This window comes from Sorex araneus, chromosome X (genome assembly GCF_027595985.1).
Source record: "Sorex araneus isolate mSorAra2 chromosome X, mSorAra2.pri, whole genome shotgun sequence".
In the NCBI taxonomy this organism is placed as follows: Eukaryota; Metazoa; Chordata; class Mammalia; order Eulipotyphla; family Soricidae; genus Sorex; species Sorex araneus.
The window spans coordinates 172095300-172117503 of record NC_073313.1 but is presented as its reverse complement, the minus strand read 5'-3'; the positions used below and the strand labels follow the sequence as shown (position 1 = coordinate 172117503).

General features: G+C 38.2%; 1 protein-coding gene across 17 annotated transcripts in view; it reads left to right on the top strand.

The window, feature by feature from the left end:
• Positions 1–22204, top strand: part of R3HDM1 (R3H domain containing 1) — a 152711-nt gene that overhangs the window by 78505 nt on the left and 52002 nt on the right. For 10 of the 17 annotated variants that reach the window (XR_008627257.1, XM_055120633.1, XM_055120630.1 and 7 more), the window contains 4 exons: positions 3820–3968; positions 8738–8839; positions 11837–12136; positions 17324–17447. Coding sequence is in view for 16 of the 17 variants with exons in the window: in XM_055120633.1 (XP_054976608.1) it covers positions 3820–3968; positions 8738–8839; positions 11837–12136; positions 17324–17447 (675 nt within the window). In the remaining variant the exon portion in view is untranslated. Of the gene's footprint in view, positions 1–3819; positions 3969–8737; positions 8840–9256; positions 9350–11836; positions 12137–17323; positions 17448–22204 lie in introns of all 17 variants that reach the window. The other 7 variants (XM_055120637.1, XM_055120631.1, XM_055120634.1 and 4 more) reach the window with 5 other exon arrangements.

The window sequence follows — 22204 nt, the reverse complement described above, 5'->3', positions numbered from 1 at the left end:
TATGTATGTTTTTGTCCTTTGTAAAAGTTTGTTATGTCTAATTAACATTTTCCCTAGAACATCAACTATACTAAGAAAAATTTTTTAATATTTATATCAAAATATGTTTCCCTTTGTGACATCTCATGGCATTATTTTCAACCAAATAATGGCTTAAGTATAATTTGAAAAGAATTTATTTTTGACAAGTGAAATAATCTCCATTGAGAGACCTATTTTTGATTAAGTAATTTTTTGGGGGGGTTTTTTGGTCATACCCGGCGATACACAGGGGTTACTCCTGGCTCTGCACTCAGGAATTACCCCTGGTGGTGCTCGGGGGACCATATGGGATGCTGGGAATCAAACCCGGGTCTGCCACGTGCAAGGCAAACGCCCTACCCGCTGTGCTATTGCTCCAGCCCCTGATTAAGTAATTTTATTCTGGGAAAATAGTGTGCACACCATGAAAAGAAAAACTAAATGGTTTTTATAATGAAGTTTTATAATATAATGAAGTGTAAAGCATCTATTAGTAGTTGCCCTTCTAAACGTACTGTTTTGAATTAATAAAAGGCTAAGGGATGTCTTATTAGTAGTTAAAATAGGTAGGTGTTGTTAATATAATTAATAGCACATCTTTTGCAGTTACTCTGTGTAAGTTTTTTAAGAACATTTACTATATGTCATATATATATCAGGTGCTTTAAATATAATCATCCTTTTAGGAAGATGAAATTCCTATTTATGAATAAGAAAATTGAACATCAAATTGAGAATCTGTAGTCACATTGTAGATTTGCAAAAGTGACATACAGAAGAAAATGTTTTAGAAATCACAAATCTTAATCTATTTAAAATAACATTACCATGGGGCTAGAGAGTTAGTACGGGGGCTAATACACTTGACCCAAAGGTCAGAGGCTGACCCTTATTCAGTGTCCAGCACTGCATATGATCCCCTGAGAGTGCACAGGAGCACTGTCAGGAGTGGTCCCTGAGAATAGAACCAGGAATGATATCTGAGTACTACTGGGTATGGCCCCAAAACCAAAATAATATTAATGATGATAACAACATAGCTGAAGGGGCTGGAGCAATAGTACAGTCGAATTGGTGCATGCAATGAACCTGGGGTTAATTCCTAACATCCCCTATGGTTCCTCTGGGCACCGTCAGGAGAGATTTGTGAATACAAATCCAGGAGTAACCCCTGAGCATCACTGGGTGTGGCTCCAAAAATCGAAAAAGAAAAACATGTCTAAAAACTGGGGCAGTAGCTCCAGACCTTGCATATGCAAGTCCCTGAGTCTTATCCCTGGCATCTCCTCTACCCAAGCACCACTGAGTATGGCGCTGGTGACCTCCAAGCACTGTGGGACTGAGCTCTTCTGAGAATGACCCCGGGTACTTTGTTTCCCTACCCTCTATTCCCATGCTGGTGGGACTGTGATAAGCTTTTGAGAATAATTTTAAATAATTTGACTGCCTTCCTTAAAAATTCACAAACTTGAGCCAAAAAACTGGCTGACACAGAGGACTCAAGCACATGCTTCACATGCAGGAAGCCCGGGTTCAATCCCCAGCACCATGTGCTCTGCACAGCACCAAGTGGTACACTAGGAGTAGCCCCTGAATATCACCAGAAGTGACCCCAAAACAACCCCCCAAAAAAGCAAACTACTATGGGCATATTGCCACAGTCCTAATTCTCAAGAGCAAGTAGATACAAATAAGAACATCTAGGTTCTCAGTGTTTCTGAACCTTTTGTTTCTCTTAAATTGTTACTTTAATTTTATTTGCATTTCTTTTTTTATGTATTTGAACCTTTGTTTCTAGTATAGAAATAGAATTAGCATAAATAAGTTAAGAAATTGTTTTCACTTAATCTTCTTATCCTTTAGGTCTGTAATTTTACTTTTGCCACTTTTCCTGATGGGAAATATAATATTATTTGCTATTTCCTTTTTTCCCCCACTCAAAACACACAAATTTGATAACTTGAAAGATTCCAAGAAGTAAGAGGTAATAATGTGAGCAACTCATTAACCTGAAATTGCATTGATTTATTAATTTTAGATGAGTTCAAGTGATTGTGTCTTTTGAGAACAATTGCAGCACATCAAGCTTTATCCAGGCATTTCTTAAAATTATTTTTAGACATGTTCTTAACTATTTATTTTTGTAATTATTTAACATCAAACAAATGACTAGTATTTGTTAATAAGCCATCACATAAATTATCAGGAAACTGATTAAAATACTTTCACTTTTTCTGCTGATACAAAAATGAACTATGTATTCTTTCTCAGATATTATATATCATGTTTCCCAAAATTGTGGAGATAGTTTATCATGGAAGAAGCAGGGGGTTTGGGGCATGGGGGAGGCATGACTGGAGAGATAGTACAGTGGGTGAGATGCTTGCTTTGCACACACACAACCTAGGTCCGAGCCCCAGCATTCCAGATGGTTCCCCAAGCACTACCAGGAGTATACTCACTGAGTACAGAACCAGAGTAAGCCTTGAGCATGGCTGGGTATGACCCAAAAACAAAAAGGGGTGGCAGAGTGGCGGGAGTGGAGCTTTTGTTTTGTTTTTGCTTAGTTTGCTTTGATAGCCACACACAAGAAAGAATATTTTGAAGGCAATTTAAGGAACATCACTTTTTTTTTTAATTGAATCACTGTGAGATACAGTTACAAACTTTCATGATTACATTTCAGTCATACAGTGATCAAGCACCCATCCCTCCACCAATGCACATTCTCCACCACCAGTGTTCTCAGTGTCCACCCCCACCCCATCCCACCCCCTGCCTCTGTGGCAGGTACATTCCTTCTTGCTCTCTCATTTTGGGGGTTATGATTTGAAATACAGATACTAGGAGGCCATCATATTTGGTCCTTAGTTTACTTTCAACACATGCCTCCCATCCCAAGTGATCCCTCCAACCTTCATTTACTTAGTAGTCCTTTCTCCATCCCAACTGCCTCTTCCCCTAGCACGTGAGGCCGGCTTCCAAATTGTGGACTGATCCTCCTGGCCCTTATCTCTTCTGTCCTTAGGAAGACTGTCATTCTTTGATCAGTCTTGTTTTCTATATTTGTTATTTTCCCACAACAAAGGGTGACTTTTTAAAATAAAATGTTGTTTAGAATTTACTTAGCTAGGTAAACAACTGGAGTCAGTCCCCTCCAATAATTACACAGTAAAAGCAAGCCTCAAAATCTTCACTAAAGTTCTCTCCAGTTTTATCTCTAACCTATAATAAAGCTTTTTTGAATTTAAAAGAAATTACTTAAGGGTGTCATTACTTTCTTTTACTTCATTTGCCTCTTCTCTTTCTCGTAAAGCCTCTATTTCCTCTGAACATGTTTTCTTTTTTCTCCCTTTTAATAGAATTTGTTCATTTTGGAAAAGAAATTATTTCAGAAAATTATTCAGGATTTTAGGCTTTTTGTATTAAATGATAATTTAGAATTTTTCTCGATTTCTAAAATCAAGTACTTGTTCTTGATAAATATACAATATTATAACTGAAGAATTAAAATGAGTATGAGAATTTGAAAGGGTTTTTTTTGTAGTATTAGAAAGTAACTTTTAGTAAAGGTTCTGGAGTATCACTCACAAACTAAAATACTACTGCAAAATTTTTGAATATTTACTTTCATAAGTGGGACAGATAAGTATTGTTAAGATCCTCATGTGAGTTTAGACTTTTCTTCTCGTTGAAATATATTTTTTCTCCCAGAAAATTGAGGCTTATAGAATTGTGACTGCATTGTAGATGTTGTTCAGTGACCTACTTTCAACTTTGCTTTCTTTAATTTTTCAGGTCAGCCCTTTATCAACCCAGATGGGAGTCCAGTTGTGTATAATCCTCCTATGAATCAACAACCAATTAGATCCCAAGTGCCTGGACCTCCACAGCCACCTCTGCCACCCCCACCCCCTCAACAAGCAACCAATCACATTTTCTCACAGGTGCGCATGTCCACAATTTCATTATGTTCAGTTCACCTGCATTTTTTAAAATTTGCTAATTTAATTGAAATAGCCTTAAATATCTCACCTTTAAAACTTTCTGCTAGTCATACCACATTCAGTAGTCTTAAGAAGAGAGATTAAGGACTTTTCACTAATTTACAGAATATATTTTTAAAAAGATGGGGATGCTTTTATCTAATGAGGCTATGTAATTATTCCCATTTCTCAAGGACAAGAAACAGACAAGAAGATTAAAAGTAAAAGATTATTATCCTAATAAGCATAATGGGTTATTTAAGATTTAACAGATGCAGTAATTAGAAAATCTGAATTGGTTTGCTGAGACATCTTTAAGATACTCTCTTTCCTACCTACCCTTGACAAACAGAAGCATTCTGAATTAAAATTCCCAAAGCACTCTTGTAAAAAATCTTGAGCATGTTTAAACACTTGTAGAGTTTATCTGTACATATTCATATCAGGCATACCTTAGGCAATTAAAGTTCCTGATATGGCCAGGAGTGTTTAGAAGAACTTTTAAGTTTTTGATATTCTTATAAGAATATAAAAGTGAATTCTTAAGTGTAAAAGAAGAGTGCTAAACCTCAAAGTCTCACTCACCAACATCTATTTCCATTCCCATTTCTGTACATTGAGATATATTAGACTACTGAAAAATCCCTCCCTGCCTTCTTTTTAGCTTTGGTCAGCTTAGTATTGAATCATTTCCATTTTAACCTGCTATCATGTTGCAGTCTTTGCAGTGCTATATGTATTTTACCAGTTTTGTAGGACTGGTATTCACTTAGCAGAAATGTTCATTTTATGTCTTAAAAAAATTCTGAGGATTTCTTTATAGTTATGTACTCTATATTATTAACCTTTCTTGGAATAATTTTGATTTAGTTAGAGAAAATTCTAAATGAAGGTATAGGCAACTAATTTCAATATAGATGCCCTTTTGGACAGTCATTCAAAATATTGGGGTATATTCAAATTTCATGGCTGATTTTTTTTCCTGGTATTGCCTGGGATTTCTGATAATTCGTTGGATGGAAAAATAAATAATTGATATTTTATAATCATATTCTCAGACTTTGAGATAATTTATCTATGAAATTTAAAACAACCAGGCAAAATAAGTTCTAAGGCCTTCAGATAGACTGCACTTCTTGAAACTAATATTTTTTATTTGTTGTTTTTGTTTTTGGACCACACACGGATGCTCAGGGGTTACTCCTGCCTCTGTACTCAGAATCACTCCTAGCAGCGCTCAGGGGATTATATGGGATGCTGGCAATCATATTCAGGTCGGCCATGTGCACAACAAGTGACTTACCCACTGTACTATCTCTCCAGCCCTGAAATGAATCATTTTTTAAAGTAGATATTGTTTTGTGTCCAGGTGCAAAAAAAAAAATGCTTCTTTTCTTAGAATTTCACTTGATCAGTCTTTTGCCCAAATTTCTTATCCTTCGAAATCAGTATTCTTTCATTCAGCAAACCAGCAAACTAAACCTTTTGCTTCATCTGACAAACACATCAAGGATCCAGAAGAAAGTTATGTCATAGTAATTATCTGACTTATTTACACATTATGTACATTAAATAGCCTAAAGTTCTAACATTAGCTACACTTAGTAGATATGTGATGTCATGACCGATTTTTAGTCATGAGGTTTGTGAGAAGAAATCATTGGCTCCCCTCTATAGTTTTTCTAACTTTTTTTAATAGGCAGACATACCTAATTTTGTGTGTTGGTTGGTTTTTTCTTTTTAATTTTTTATTGAATATTCATGAAATACCCTGTTAATAAGCTGTTCATGATTGGGTTTCAGTCACACAATAATCCCACACCCATCCCTCCACCAGAGTACCTTTCCCACCACCAGTGTCCCCCATTTCCCTCTCACCATCCCCCAACCCTGCCACCACCAGCCTCTATGCAGGGATTTTTCTCCTCCCTCCCTCTCTCTGTCCCTCTTCCTCTCTCCCTCTCCCCCTCTCTCCCACTCTCTCCCTCTCCCTTCCCCTTTCACTCTCTTCTCCTCTCTCCCCTCACTCCCTCTCTCCCTCCCTCTCCTTCCCTCTCCCTCCTCCCCCCTCCCTATCTCTTTCCCTTTCTCCCTCCCTCCTTTCCTCCCTCCCTTCCTCCCTCCTTCCCTCCCTTCCTCTTTCCTGTTGTTCATTATAGTTTACAATACAGGTACTGAGAGGTCATCATGTTTATTCAGGGCATTCGTTATTTTTAGCAAGAAGGTAAGACTGAAGGTTTCAACTGGGTCACAGCTTTGGGATGTGGACATGACTGCTAAGGCTTCCGGAAGGGAGGTAGGGGAAGTATCCCACCCCAACCCTGAGAAAGCCTGGAGATTTCAGTCACAAAACCCACTGAGTTTTCAGCAGATTTTATCTCAAGTCTGTCCCTAGATGGTGGAGTGTGGCCTAGAGCATGGCAGAGATTTTTGGATTGTGGAAGCAAACAACTGCCCAGGCCTCTGCTTGGGAGGGCACCAGACTGACCCACCCATCCCCCAACTTACCCTGCTCTGTTCAGCCTTGCATAGGTCCAAGATTAACTGTGGCATTTGATCTCTTTCAAAATTTATTCATGGGTCTCTGAAGCAAGGTTGATAAATGAGCCGGAGGTGGTTTGTGGACATGGCTCCCACATACCTAACTTTGGCCATTTAATTTCTTGAGAAACTTGGTCACAAGTTGTTGGGGTCTGGCCAGAGCCAGGTATTTTGGAATATGAGGAAACCTGAAGGCACCATCAGGCTGCTAATGCACTCACCCCACAGGTTTGTATGGGCAGCACCACACCCCCAATTTTATGTTATTTTTAGGTACTGTCTTTTACATTTTTGACTAGAGAAAGTATACATGTATATACATTTTAACCAGAAGTATCATTTTTTGGATAAACTCTTCAGTTTTTAGGTAAACATACTTGAGTTCTTCCTCTGCTTGCTTTCTTGTTTTGTTCTATTTGGGGGCCACATCTGGCTGTGCTCAGGGGCTATTCCTGGCTCTGCATTTAGGAATCACTCTTGGCATTGCTTGGGAAACCATAAGGGATGCCAGGGATGAACCCAGTTTGAACACACGGAAGCCAAGTGCCCTACCCATTGTACTATTACTCTAGCCCCCTTTCTCTGCTCTGCTTTCTTATGTAGGTGTCCACAGGTCACTCCCCTTAGCTTGATTGCTATCTATGAAATTAATTATGATAGTTTTTATGCCAATAAGCATAGTATCTCCCCCTTTTTTTTTGTTTTTTGTTTTGTCTTTTGAGTCTCACCCGGCCATGCACAGGGGTTATTCCTGGCTCTGTACTCAGGAATTTCTCCTGGCGGTGCTCAGGGAACCATATGGAATGCTGGGAATTGAACCCAGGTCGGCCACATGCAAGGCAAATGCCTTACCCACTGTGCTATTGCTCCCGTCCCATGTTATCTCCTTTTAATAAGCTTTACAAATGTAAGATTGGGTAACTAAGTCAGTTGTCAGTGTTAGTCTATAGCTTCTGTAAGCTATATTCTCTAAAGTTTGATAATACTAATAATTTTTTTTAAAAAAACATATTGTTTTTGTTTTGTTTTTTATTTTATTTTGGTGAAAGCTGCCATAACCGGAGGCTGTGCTTCAGACTTACTCCTGTTACTTTAATCAGGAATTAATCCTGGGTGGAACATGGGGGAACCATAATGAGGTGTCAGAGTTTGAATCCAGTTATCTGTACGCAGGTCAGAGCCTGCTATACCTCACTGATCCCTGAAATGCCTGTTTTTTAAAATGTCTCCAGACAGCGAGATTATTTTTTCTAAAACATGCAGGAGTATTTTATTAGGAAATCAATTTCAAGTAACTAGTTTCTTAGCTTCTGATACAGTCATGATAAATTTTAAATTATAACAAAAACTATTTGTCTTCTTGCATTTAAAAAGATAGTTTTTATGTATGCATATGCCTGTGTGTTTGGACATGTTGTTCTTCAGCCTGTTACTGTTAATGGTGCGCACAAGACATTTTCCTTTAAATTTTATTAAAGTTGGAAATCAGAGAGATAGTTCAATGGGCTGAGCATATGCTGTGCACCACAAAGTGTGGCTCAAAAACAGCAGCAGCAACAACCAAAACAGGGACGATGAGAGAGCCCTCAGTGGGCCACACTTTAAATACATAATTTGCATGTAGGCGTCCCAGCTTCTGTCCCCAGCTGTGTCTCCTTCCCTCCCTGCTTTCGTCACCCCTAGGCCCAGCACCAAGTGCAGGATGTGACTTAAAAACAATCAAAAACCTAAAATTTAGGTTCTTGGGTTCCAAAAGGGTATCTAATCATGCCTTGCCAAAAAGAGAAGATAATTGGCTTAGATGTTGTATCAGTTATTAGTGTCTAATAGTAAAATGACTTTTATTATTTGGTGCTAAATAGATAGTGCCACCTTCACCTAAGAAGAAAGTAAGGATAAGTGTGGTCTTCTTTTAGTGGAGTGACTTGGAGGTTAGAGAATACACTTTGAAATGTCTCCGTTACTGAACTTAATAAATATTCTATGAAAAGTGTATCTTGCTATGTTTTAAACTTTAGATATGTCTTGAAAAGTTTTACTTGGTAGTTTTGTATTTTTGTTGTCTTCTATGTTGTATTTAAGATAACTGACTAGTATAAACAGTTGCCAAGAACAGTATAACTTTCCATTTGCATTCTCGCTAACATTTTTTTGACATTAACATTGTTTGCCACCCTGTTATTCCTCAGCCTGTTCGTCCTCTGCAGTCCTCTTCACAGCCTGTTCAGTACTCTACAGCCCCTTACCCATCCCCGCTCCTGCCAGTCTCACCCACCCAGCAATACTTTGTGGTACTATATCTCTATTCACCTCCTGCTTTGTTTCTGCGGGTGGCTGTGTGATGAATGCTTATGAATGAGATTATTGTGATATGATCTTGTGAAGTTTTTTTAATTCAAGGGTATGTATAGTGAAATAGTGTATGTGTGTATGTATTGTTTCTAACTTGTATTAGAAATAAATTATTCTCTTTAATAAAAATATTTTTGGCAGGGCCAGAGGGATAGTACAGTGGGTAGGGCATTTCCCTTGCACGCAGCCAACCCGGATTTGATCCCAGGCATCCCATATGGTTCCCCAAGTACCACCAGGAGTGATTCCTGGGTGCAGAGCCAGGAGTAAACCCTGAGCATTGCCAGGTGTGGCCCAAAAAACAAAGAAAAACTAAAAAAAAATTTTATTTATTTATTTATTTATTTTTTGCCTAGGGAGATGACTTTACAGGCTTGAGCACATGCTATGCGTGTGGGTGGGAGTCCCAGGTTCGATCCCAGGCACCCCAGGCTACCCTGAATCCCAATGTGAGTGCCTTCCCTCTCCCCCAGATTATTATGTTAGCTCATTTTAATGATTGTTCAAACCCTAATCTTTTCTGCTTCTTTGTAATGAAATATTTTCAGGTTGATTATTCTGGTCCTCAAATGCATTACTTTTCTCACTGAGTTTACCATAGGGTGGGCTGTTATCTGAGCCAACTCTCCCTCTAGGCTCATGAGTCTCTGTACCAGTTATTCTGGTGACTTCGAGCTCACAATGCCTAAGATATCTTCCGTAAGTATTTTTCCTAAGTAGATCTTTAGATAAATTGTGATTATAAAGTAACAACATCTCCATTGATCCATTGTATGCTTCAAGTTACACAAATCAGTAAGTGTTCGGACACGTTGCTATCATGTGTTACCTGTGTGCTTCTGTAGTTATGTCACAATGTAAAACACTTCCCTCATAATTCCTAAAATGAAATTAGTACTCAATAAAGTTCATTTCTCTTAAAATGAGTCTCCCTAACAAGCTGTTTACTTTCCCAGTGATTCTATTACATAGACAGATTCACATTTTGAAATTGCTTTCCAAGATATATTCAAAGCTGTTAAAATAATGATACTTTTTAGAAATATTTTATTGAGAGTGCTTTTTTTTTTTAACTCAGTGCAGCTGATTTACCAGCCTTAGCTATGATTTAGGCACTTGCCTTGTTACGCAGAAAACTCTCATTCAATTCCAACACTGCATATGTACCTTGTGCCCTGCCAGAAATAAGCCCCAAACACAGCAGGTTGTAGCAACAAATAAAAAGGAAAGAAAATTACTTTTTTGGCCAAGATGACTCTTAACAGTGTTGTATAGTTATATGTGTATGTATATATATATATATATATATATATGTACATAGCATATATAGAGGAACTATATGGAAAGAGTAAAACCCTCTGTTTCTGATTACTAAATCATTTTCCTCCTTTCAGTTTCTTTTCTGTAACCTCAATTTCCTTAGCAAAGCCTAGCAAACTAGGGCCAGAGAAATAGAACAGAGATTAAGATACTTTCCTTGCATATGGCTGACCTGGGTTTGGTATCTGGCACCACATACAAGTCCTCCAGGTACCACCAGGAGTGATCCCTGAGCACAGCTAGGTGTGGGTCAATAAACAAAACAATAACAACCCAAAAAAAACCAAAAATACATAAATTACAGATAGCTCAACATTGATCTAATAATTAAGTTGCTATATAATTTTTGCCCCCTTTATTTTTTAAGTGTTGAACAATTGTTACAATTTTTAACTACCCTTTTGTTTTAGGGGCCATACCCAGTGGTGCTTAGGGTCCGAGGCTCCAGCCATTAGTAACAGGGCCCCATCCTTTTAGCTATCTCACCATCTTTTTTTCTTTTTTTTCTTTTTGGGTCACACCCGGCGATGCACAGGGGTCACTCCTGGCTCTGCACTCAGGAATTACCCCTGGCGGTGCTCAGGGGACCATATGGGATGCTGGGATTCGAACTCGGGTCGGCCGCATGCAAGGCAAACGCCCTACCCACTGTGCTATTGCTCCAGCCCCTCTCACCATCCTTTAATTCAAGATTTTTCTCTTATCTAAATGTGGTTTATATTTGTTGCCAATCTGGACATGCCATTTTACATTTCAGCCCTGTTTTGACACAGTGTTTAGTATGTAAACTGGTCAGAGTTGGTCATTATCCTACTGAGCTAAGAAGATTCCCTAAGAACAATAGCCCTGTCTTGGCTGAGCACTGCATCCTGCTAACCAAGTAGCAAAAGCATTAGGAAACTTCCATTCTTACTCCATTTGTTTAATATCTGACCTTTGGAACAGACTAAAAAATACTTGAGAAAATAAAAGTTGTGTTCAGTTGGGCAGGATATGGCATGTTTCTGCTTGTCTATCTTATTGTTAGGTGCAATAGATGATAGAGAGATGCGTAGAACCTGAAAATTACCTCTAGGATGAGGGATTAAGTTCAAGAATAAGTAGTACCGTGCCTTGCCAGTTAATTTGTCTTTGAAGTCCTTTCAGAAAATGGGAATTCTATGAACAATTTTTCAGTTTATCTCCAGTTTCTCATATGCTTCTGACCTTCATTTACCTAAGAGTTTGCTAGGGGTATGATTCAGCAATAGAGTGTATGCATCAAGTATGTAGGCCCTGAGTTCCATAGCTACAGCTGCAGATGAATGTTTTTTCATTTTTAACTTGAGATGTTATTCACTACTTTTCTATATGCTGCATCTTTTTATTGTATGTATATATAGTATAAATGATATATATAAAAGTAATTTGTAAAGTCAGAATTTTAATTTTTCTGTCTTCCTGCCCTAGAGTTCTAATTTTCTTAAAGCTGTTCTGTTATTAAATCATCTTTTGTGTAAGACCAAGCTTCTTCATAATATATACTACTGTAACTTACCTTAAACATGGAATATTTTCTTTGATGTGTTTAATCTATGTATAGAAGACTTACTGATTTCTGACTTTTCTCTTTTTAGCAGGACAATCTTGGGTCTCAGTTTAGCCAAATGAGTCTTGCTCGCCAGCCATCTGCAGATGGTTCTGACCCTCATGCCACCATGTTCCAGTCCACTGTTGTTCTTCAGTCCCCACAACAGTCTGGTTATATCATGACCACAGCTCCTCCACCGCCGCCGCCGCCGCCACCCCCTCCACCACCTCCTCCACCGCTGCCACATGGACAAGCGGTTCCTACCCCTACCTTTTCTGTCTCTGGTCACCCTGTGAGCCAGCCTGTGCTCCAGCAACAGGGATATCTTCATCAGCCTTCAACACAGGTACTTCAGTTTTTATCCGTTCATTCCCATGGAAGCATCTCATTTTAGATCAGCTTTACCTGAGAGTTTCGTTTTAATTTTACATGGAGAGATTTTTGTAAACAAAACGTGTGGTCATCTTCTGTCTGGAGATTTTTAGGTGCATGCTAAGACAGGTGGACACTTAAGTTAGATGGTTAAGTTACATGACCTTTGAATTTCTTTTTGTTTAAATTAGTTTAAGAGAAACAATAAAGCGTATGCACCATTACAGTTAGTTTTTTGTTTGTTTGTTTGTTTGTTTGTTTTTGCTTTTTGGGTCACACCCGGCGATGCACAGGGGTTACTCCTGGCTCTGCACTCAGGAATTATCCCTGGCGGTGCTCAGGGGACCATATAGGATGCTGGGAATCGAACCTGGGTCAGCTGCGTGCAAGGCAAACGCCCTACCCGCTGTGCTATTGCTCCAGCCCCACAGTTAGGTATTTTACGAAAATTAGATTTGTTTTAGAGAGAACTAACGTCATAGTAACATTGAGTCAGTGTAGGATCATGTTACTCTTCCATTTACTTAGATGTTCTTTCATTTTTCAGCAGTATTAAGTGTATTTCTAGGTATTTGAGGTTTTTAAATACTATTTGAGATTATTTTGAATTTTTGTGTGTTAATTGCTAACATGTAAAACTGAACATTTATCTTGCTTCCCCTGAGCTTCTGGGGGTAGGGAGAACACCTAGCATTGTTCCAGCACACTTTCTGGCTCAGGGATCCATCCAAAGCCAGTCACATGCAAGACTAGCACTTTCCTACCTATACTTTTACTCACAGTGAACTTTTAACTTGAATTATTGAGTATATATTTGTAGTTTGCTTAAATTATCTTTCATAAAAGATCATTTCTATAGAATCATCCTTTCCTACTTTATGCTTGTTGTTTCTTTTACTTGCCCATGTTACTAACCATGAGTCCCAATGTTGAATATAGTTAGAGCATAGCAGAAATAAGTAAAAATCTTCAGAATCCATACATTAACTAAAAGTTAAGTTTTAAAAGTATTCTTTGTTTTCATTCTGAGAGGGAAAACATTCAATCTTTTTTTTTTTTTTTTTGGTTTTTGAGTTACACCTGGTTGTTCTCAAAGCTTACTCTTTGCTCTGCATGCAAGGATCTGTCCTGTCCGGGCTCAGGGGACCATCTGTGGTGCTGGGGATTAAACCCACATTGTCTGCAAGCCAGGCAAACACCTTACCCACTGTACCACCTCTCCAACCCCACATTCTGTGTTAGTGTTAACTAATGGAAATCATCATTACTAATAGTCTCTTTAAGTTTTATAGTTCTATTTCTGATTTTCTGGGGGGAGGAGGGATGGAGATGGGAGGAACTGGACTCAGGTTTCTCTCTCTCTCTCTCTCTCTCTCTCTCTCTCTCTCTCTCTCTCTCTCTCTCTCTCTCTCTCTCTCACACACACACACACACACACACACACACAGTGGTTCTCAGATTTAGTTTTTAAGGGTGATTTCTGGTAGTGCTCAGTATACCATGGGATTGAGCTGACATGCAAAGCATGTGCTTAGCCATTTACTGTCATCTAATACCTTTTTTTTATTTGGCTTTTGTGATCACACCTGGCAATACTCTGGAGTTACTCATGGCTTTGCACTCAGGAAGTACTTCTAGCAGTGATCTGGGGACCATATGGGATGCCGGGAATCAAACCCAAGGAGTTTGCCGGGTGCAGGACAAATGCCCTACCTGCTGTACTATCGCTCGAGCCCCATAATACCTTATTTTCTGTATTTGCCATAAATTTATATTAATATTATCAAATATTTTTGTATCTATTAAGTGATCAGGTGCTCTTTATCCTTTATTAATGCAGTGAATTATGTTGCCTAAATTTAGAATTTAGCTCCCCTAAGTTATGTTGTTCACCAACTATTGCACATCTGTTGATACGCTTGTCCACTCATCCGCTGTACTCACTGCTATGGCTTACTCTCCTTTAGTTATGTTTGCACATGTGCTTATCAAAGCCCACACTCTGTGATGGACATTCTGGTTTTCATGCATGCTAAGGGCACACCCGTTAGTTGTAGTGCTCTCACACAATTGTCTTAAGTGTGACCAGAATTTTCTGGAGGCCTCAGGGATCACAAACAGCAGAGCTAGATTGTGCTTGGCACATGTAGGCAACTTTGGGCATCAAATTTGTGGTCCCATACTTGTAAAACAAGCTTTTAGCCTGAGTCATTTTCCAATCCCCAAATTCTTCTCTTTTCTATCTCTTTTCTTCACTGAACTCACACACCTACTTTCCACTGCTGTATGCATCTCGGGTAGTCCACTTCAGTTGTACTGCTCACATCACGTGGTGTCCGTGTTTACCAGTCATGCACTTAGTTATGACAATCGCATGTTTTGGTGTTTGTGTTTTTTTGGTTTTGTTTTTGAGCCACATCCTGTGGTGCTCTGGGGCTACTCCTGATTCAGGAAATCTCCTGATTGTACTCAGAGGACCATGCTATGTCCAAATCAATCCTGGGGCTTCTGCATACAAAGTATGTGCTCCGCTGTGCACATGCTTTTTTTTTTTTTTTTTTAATTTTGCTGATCACTGGGAATTGCATACTTGATTGCATTGCTCAAACACTGTTTTGTCATAGTGCTTGCTAGGGATTTCAGTGCAACAGAGATCTCAGCATTTCACTGTGGCACCAGAAATCCCAAATAGCAAATCCATTCTGATCATATTTATGGTTATGAACAGTGCCAGTGATTGAACCAGTAGCTTCAGTTGCCTGATGCTTGCTGGGCTTGAATTCTATTGTTTATTTATCTCTAGGCCCCTCAAATTTTTGTTTTGTTTTGTTTTTTGCATTTGTGTATGTATTCTTTCCGACATTACTTATTAAGACATAATACCATCTTCATTGAATAGTTTGACTCTCCAGATAACATGGCTATTTCAGATCTCCCCATCAGAAGAGTAGAATGCAAAAAATTGCTCATGAACCAATTGAATGTAACTTACACATAGTTTTGGGTATTGCTGGACTGTTTGGTTTTTTTTCCAAACTCGGTCATTTGCTTTGAGAAACTCATAACTGATACAAGTAGTTTTAGAAGGAAAAATAAAGAACTGGAGAGATAGTACAGGTGTCTTGTCTGCAGCTGACCAAGGTTTGATCCCTGGCACCCCATGTGGTCCCTAGAACCCACCAGGTCCAGTCCTTGAGTACAGAATCAGAAGTAAGCCCTGAGCACCACCAGATGTGTGTGGCTCAGAAAAGACGGGGGGGGGGGCGGGTAGGGGGGGTGGAGGAAGGAAAAATAAGCTAGTGTCTTTTCTCTTTTACTTTTTTTTTTTTTAATATATGAACACCTGCTATGGTGCTCATATAATGGTTGTTATACCCACCAGGGATTGCACCTCTGATTGTGATGCTTGCATGCATACAGAAATCACTCTTCTTTAATTGTGTTGTGTTTTTATAGCCTAGTTACACTGCTAACTTAGGATTGCTGTGGCATATACATTGTTTGCCTGTGTGGTTACACTGTTGGCTTGCAGTGTTTACACGCATCCAGCTACAGTAGGTCAGAGATCAAACATGCCACCAGGGAGCTGAGATTCCCAAATAGCCTAGCCATAGGGATCATGCTCAGTACTTGCAGGTGCCTCTGAGGATCAGACTGGAAATTATAGCCTCAGACTTCCAAGAGAGTTACCTTATGCTACTGAACCATCCTCTAGCTCTATCAAAGGTCTGATTGATATTTTTTCACACTTTTTTTTCTTTTGGTTATTTTTGAGCACACACCCAGAAGTGCTCAGGATTTACTCTATGTTCAGAGATCACTTGGGAGACCATGTGGAGTGCCAGGTATTGAACCCAGATCGACCATGTACAAGGAAAGAGCCCTGCCCACTGTACTATCACTCTAGCCCCCACTTTCCCCCCACTTTATTAAGTTTAATTGACAAGTAAAATTTATATTGTCATTTTAATATGTATTAGAAGTGTAAGAAAAAGAATGGAGCCAGGGCAGCTTTAGGGAAGTAAGCTGGTTTGTTGCTGTTCAGCAATTAAATTGAATAAACTAGCAGTATATTTCAACAAAATCTCAGAAACAGTGTTAATTACAAGTAAGTTTTCAGTTGGTTGCTTGCTTTTTTGTTTTGTTTTGTTTTGTTTGCTTTTTGGATAACACCCTGAAATGCTCAGGGGTTACTCTTGGCTCTGCACTCAAGAATTACACCTGGCGGTGCTTGGGAGACCATATGGCATGCTAAGGATCAAACCTGAGTTGGCCACATGCAAAGTAAACACCCTACCTGCTGTACCATTGTGCCAGCCTTAACCACAAAATAAGTTGAAATCATTATAGTAGAATATCATAGGTATAAGTTACTAAATGTATTCAACAATACTATATGATGTGTAAATAATATGACTAATGTCAAAATTTAAAGTCATGGGAGTGGCATGCACCAGCAAGAAGATAATAATTTTACTTTGGAATGTATAAAATAAAGAACTGTTGGGATTAGTTTTCATGTATTTTGATTGTATATGGTTTTTTGTTTTGTTTGGGGGCCACACCCAGTGGTGCTCAGGGGTTATGACTGCCTCCCTGCTTGGAATTATTCCTCATGGTGCTTGGGAGACCATATGAAATGTCAGGGATCAAACCCAGGTCGACCACATGCAAGGCAAGTGCCACACCTTCTGTACTATCATTGTAACCCCATTGTATTTGGTTTTACAAGAGAAATCTTTGAGAGGCCAGAGAGGTAGTACAGCAGATAGTGTGCTCTCCTTGCATACAGCCAACTTGAATTTCATCCTTGACACCCCATATGACTCCCTAAGCCCCACCAGGAGTGATCCCTGAGTGCAGAGCCAGAAGTAAGCCCTGAGCACTGGCTGGTGTATCCTAGAAACTGGGCAGGGAAAAGATTTAAAATAAATATGACTGAAAATTTTATATCTATTATATCAGATTAACGAGTATGTTAGCAGTATCTTTTATTATGTATACTCTGAATTGTTTTTTTAGTTAAATTTAAAGCTAAGCAAATGAGTTTTAAGGTAATTGATGTTGGAAAAATTACTTTTTACACTCTGACATTCTTCATAGAAGAAAGTTTCTGTTGCAAGTAAAATATATATATTTTTCCCCTCAATATTTTTCCTAGATGCCAGCTTGTTACTGTGCTCCAGGCCATTATCACTCCAGTCAACCTCAGTATCGCCCAGTTCCTTCCGTCCATTACAATTCACATCTAAACCAACCACTGCCACAGCCTACACAGCAGACAGGTGAGTACTAGTTCTGAAATCACAAAGAAAAAAAACAAAGTACTGCTTTTATTTTCATCCTGTTTTATTCTGTTTTCATATGATGATAGGAAGACTCAATCTGCCAGGGATTTCTACCATGTTTATAAGCATAAGTTTACAAATCAGTAAGTTTAAGATTTTGCATCCTCCAGAAAATACCACACAGTCAGGTTTCTATGCTAAAGGGTTAGGAGGCATATGAGAAGATTGTGCCAGGCCTACCATTGTGTTCAGAAAACAGCTTCCTGGTGCTTTCTGTCAAGGTAGTTGCGCCCTTCTTTGTAACTTGATCCTCCATCTATGATAACTATAAAGAAGAGGCAAGACAGGTTAAAAATAGATGCCGTCATCAGCTAACCAGACCACCCAAATTTTGATTGAGAATTCTAGACTAGTACACAGGTATTATGATGTCTGGTCTCAGTTGAAGTACCTTCCAAAGAAGTTATGTTGTTATACATCATCTGTGTTTTTGTTTTTCAGTTTACTGGTTGTATGGTGTAAGGTTTGGGTTGTTCTTTTGGGGTATTTTTGTTTGTTTGTTTGTTTTATTTTCCTGTACCCGGGGATCAAATCCAACATCTCACATATGCAAGGCATGTGCTTTGACAATGAACTACAACCTCCAGTTCTTCAAGGTATTTTTAGACTGAATATAACCTAACATTGCATTTCAAGTGCATTAACACTCAAGGTGTTTTCCTTTTTGAATTTTCTTTAATAATTATATGAAAACAACTGGATCTCAGTGTATAACCTCTCTTCTTAAACTGTAGGTTGCAACCCTTTATGAGGTCCCATGACTGAGGAGTCACCAAAAAAAAAGGGGCAGCAATAGAAGGTGAATTCACAGTGACCAAAGCTTACTTAAAATCAAATATATAATGAATCTGAGGTGTTTCTGGCAGCACTTGCCTATTTGTATTTCTTAAGCAAGAAGTGATCATTTGTAGAAAAAGTTTGAGCAGCCCTGGTGCATACAGTTCTCAGCAATTTTACTGGACTCATAATTTGCTATTCTTCCTACATAAACATGTATTTCTGAGTCAAATATTTAATGTATTTTTCAGCCTTAAAGATCTGGGTATTAAAGTTGAATTTTATATTGTTTCTTAGGTCGTTGTAGCTGCTCATCACTGTCACAGACTCTCCAATTATGTCAGCATGACTCACTGAGGCCACATAAGCCCGTATCTTTATTTAAGCTATTTCTTATTCTTGTTATTTTTGGAACTCTTTGCGGTTGCTGCAATTTCAGGAGGATGTTTGCACCAGGCAATCTAATGAAAAGTGATTTGCTTTTTCTTACTTGTGAAGTCTTCACTGATCACTGTGACTCATCGGCTTCTTTTACCAGACAGGAGTCTTAACTTGTGACCCCTGCAGGGAATCTTCCAAAAGCGTTTAATCTGTTACTCCTAGTTGTTGTCTTGTGTTTGGTAGATTATTCCTTTTTGTTACTGGCCCTGTGCTGTATTTGTGACAGATGTTCTTTCAAACTGTGTTAAGTATAAGCATTGGTCATTTTAGCCAACTTAAAACTTTTATTTTATCTTCTATAGGAGGCCCTTTAGTTTCAAATTTTCCTAAAGTTTTTAATGTAAATTAGCAAGAGCTCTAATTCCAAAAGTTACCATTAGTCATTCTTAATATATGGGAACATTGGTCATGACACTTCTCTATAACTCTAAATATGTTGTTTTATTCTTTTTCTTTCTTTCTTTCTTACTTTCTTCCTTTGGCTTTTTGGGTCACAGCCAGCGTTGCACAGGGGTTACTCCTGGCTCATGCACTCAGGAATTACTCCTGGCGGTGCTAGTGGGACCATATGGGATGCTGGGAATCGAACCCAGGTCGGCTGCGTGCAAAGCAAATGCCCTACCCGCTGTGCTATTGCTCCAGCCCCTGTTATTTTACTCTTATAAAAATTACTTTTAGGCCAGAAAGATAGCACAAAGGGTTGAGTGCATGCTCTGCATGCTGTAAGCTTAAATTTGATTCCTGGAATTGCCTGTCTCCTGGCATCTCTGTGAAGGACCACCTCCCTCACTCATCCCAGCACAATGCCAAAAGTAGTCTTGAGCACCACTAGATGTGACTCAAAAAAGAAGAAAATATTTTCAGTTTCCTGTGACTGACTTTTTCCAGTAACTGACTTTTCTTACTGTTTTTGACGTGATTTTTTTCCTCAGGATTGTACAGATTATAGCTATAGTCGTGATAACTAAAATAAATAAATTCACCTTCATTCTTTCCTTTCAAATATCTTGCATGTAACTACTGACTTTTTAATGTAGCCTATTAGAGGATCCCTTTTTATGGTCTGTATTCATACGAGCTTTTTAGTTCTTTTACATAGTTAATTAAGCTGCTCATAAAATGATAACTTCCAGCCACAAATTGAGCCAGTTTACTTGTACAAATACCAACTCTGCAAAAATTATTCCCACTTAATAAAAAGCAACTGAAAATGACATTTCTCTTAATTGAGGATCAAAAAATTGGTGTGACAGATAGCATCTGTTTATCATTAGTGATCCTTTGTCATCGTGGTGAGATTTCTACTGTTAGTTATGGTGAGTGGGAAGGAAATGATAAGTCAGGTTGCATCTGGATAATTTAAGCAATGAGCTGAATAGTTTTTTAACATTATGTTTGACTTAGAGTTAGTCATAACATAACACTATAGCTAGAGTTATCCTTTCAGTTATTTCTGTAATACCCTCTTCACCTGCGTTTTAAGTTAGCTACATCCCATTCTATTGTCAAATGAAAGAGACCACAAAGCATCCTTATCTGAAAGGAAAGCAAATTGTTATTCTAGTGAGTACAATAGAATATTTCCCATTAAAGAAATGTTTCACAGCCAGAGAGAGCTCAAAGGGCTGAGCATATATTTTGCATGTGGGAGGACCAGGTTTGATCCCTGACACCATAGGACCAACCTCCAAAGAGACAGAAAAGTTCCTAAGCACTACCAGGTACTATCCTAAAATAGTTTGGTAGTGCCAGTGGCAACTATTGGGATGAGAATCATATGAAACCTTTTTATAGAATTATGAAGAATTAGACTATTAAAAGCTATGTAATCCAGAGCAGTGTTTTCGGCCATCAGTCTGTAGACCATTAAGTGTATAAAGGGTAAGAACAGCTTTTGGTTATTTTTTGTACCAAAGCTTACCCAAGGATCTGAAAGATAGTATAGCAGTAGGGTGTTTGCCTTGCACTTGGCCAACTGCAGTTCAATTCCCAACATCCCATGTCATCCCTGGAGCACACCATGAGTGATCCCTTAGCAAAGTCACGAGTAAACCCTGAGTATCACTAGGTGTGGCAAAAAAACAAAACAAAACAAAAAGTTAGCCAAAAATTTGTGTTTTCGTGTGTCCTAATTGAAAGGATCAGGGTTTTGTTCCTCACAGATACGTAGCAATTTTTTTTTGTGTGTGTGTGTGTTGTGTTTGTGTGTGTGTGCATACGTGGTTTGCTGGTATCAAACCCAGACCCTCAGACATAAAAAGCAAGTACTCTGCCATGAAATTACATCCCTAATTTAAATTTTTGTATATGAACTTAATACTTTTGAGATTTTTTTCCTTCATTTCCCTACATTTCACCATTCAAATCTGATTAAAATAAGTGTAAATATTCCTTTTATTTTTTGTTTATTTTCAAGCATTTAATCACCCTACCAAGTTTCAAGAAGCATACTGTTTTCTTCTGTTGCCTAAAAGGGTGAAACTTAATTATTTAAATATTGAAAGCATTGAGATCTAGAACACTGAGGCACAAATAATTTTTAATATTTGTGTGTGAATATAAAGAAATTTTCCCTAAGTTAACAAACCAAATTGAATCAGGTAGAGTTAAGCGAAAGATTAAAAAAATTTCTATTAGACAGAGAGATGATTGGGGAAATATCTCAAGTAGAATGCATCAGTCTTTTACCCATACATGTATACCAAGTATCACAATCATTATTGCCCTTTTAAACAATAAATCTCCCAGCTATGGAAACTGAATTGAAATCAGTACTAACATGGTTGCTGGGGAATTAATGTACAGATCCCTTTTTTATATAAATTTTAAGTTATAAATAAATTTTATGTTATTCAAATCAAGTTTAGTCAGTCACTGTCAATGGAAACAGAGAGAATTCTGGCAACATGAAAGTTTTTCAGAGAAGGTTTTGTATAATGTGAAAGAGAACAAAATACAAGTCACAGTCCTGACTGGCCTTTTTCATCATTAACTGCTCTTGGGTGTTTCACTTAAAATTCACTGGGTTTCATTTTGCAAAGTTAGGGTGTTTTGCCATGTTATTTCTTAAAACTTATGTGTACTCTGAAATTCTTGAATTCTGTGTGTCTATTTTGTGACTTTTTTTTTACTTCAGAGTCAGAGAATTGATTTATAATAGCTTAGTGATTTCCTTTCAGTAATTGGAGTCAAATAAGTAGCTCTTTATAAAGATTACTTGTCAGCTGCAATAAAAAGAATTCATGATCTTAACCCTTTATCATAAAATTACAGCTTACATTCTATGAAGTACAAGGAACTTGGTATACTATAAAGAAATGTTCCTCCAGGAAGTAGTTATAGCACAGATTTTAGGTTTTTGAGGCCCTGACTGTTTTCTTTGTAGCTGCTTTCATTCTTATGATTCTCTTGAAAAGTTTGCAGCTTCACCATATGTTTAATATTTTGCAATAATTGGCCTTGTTCCTGAGCTGTTG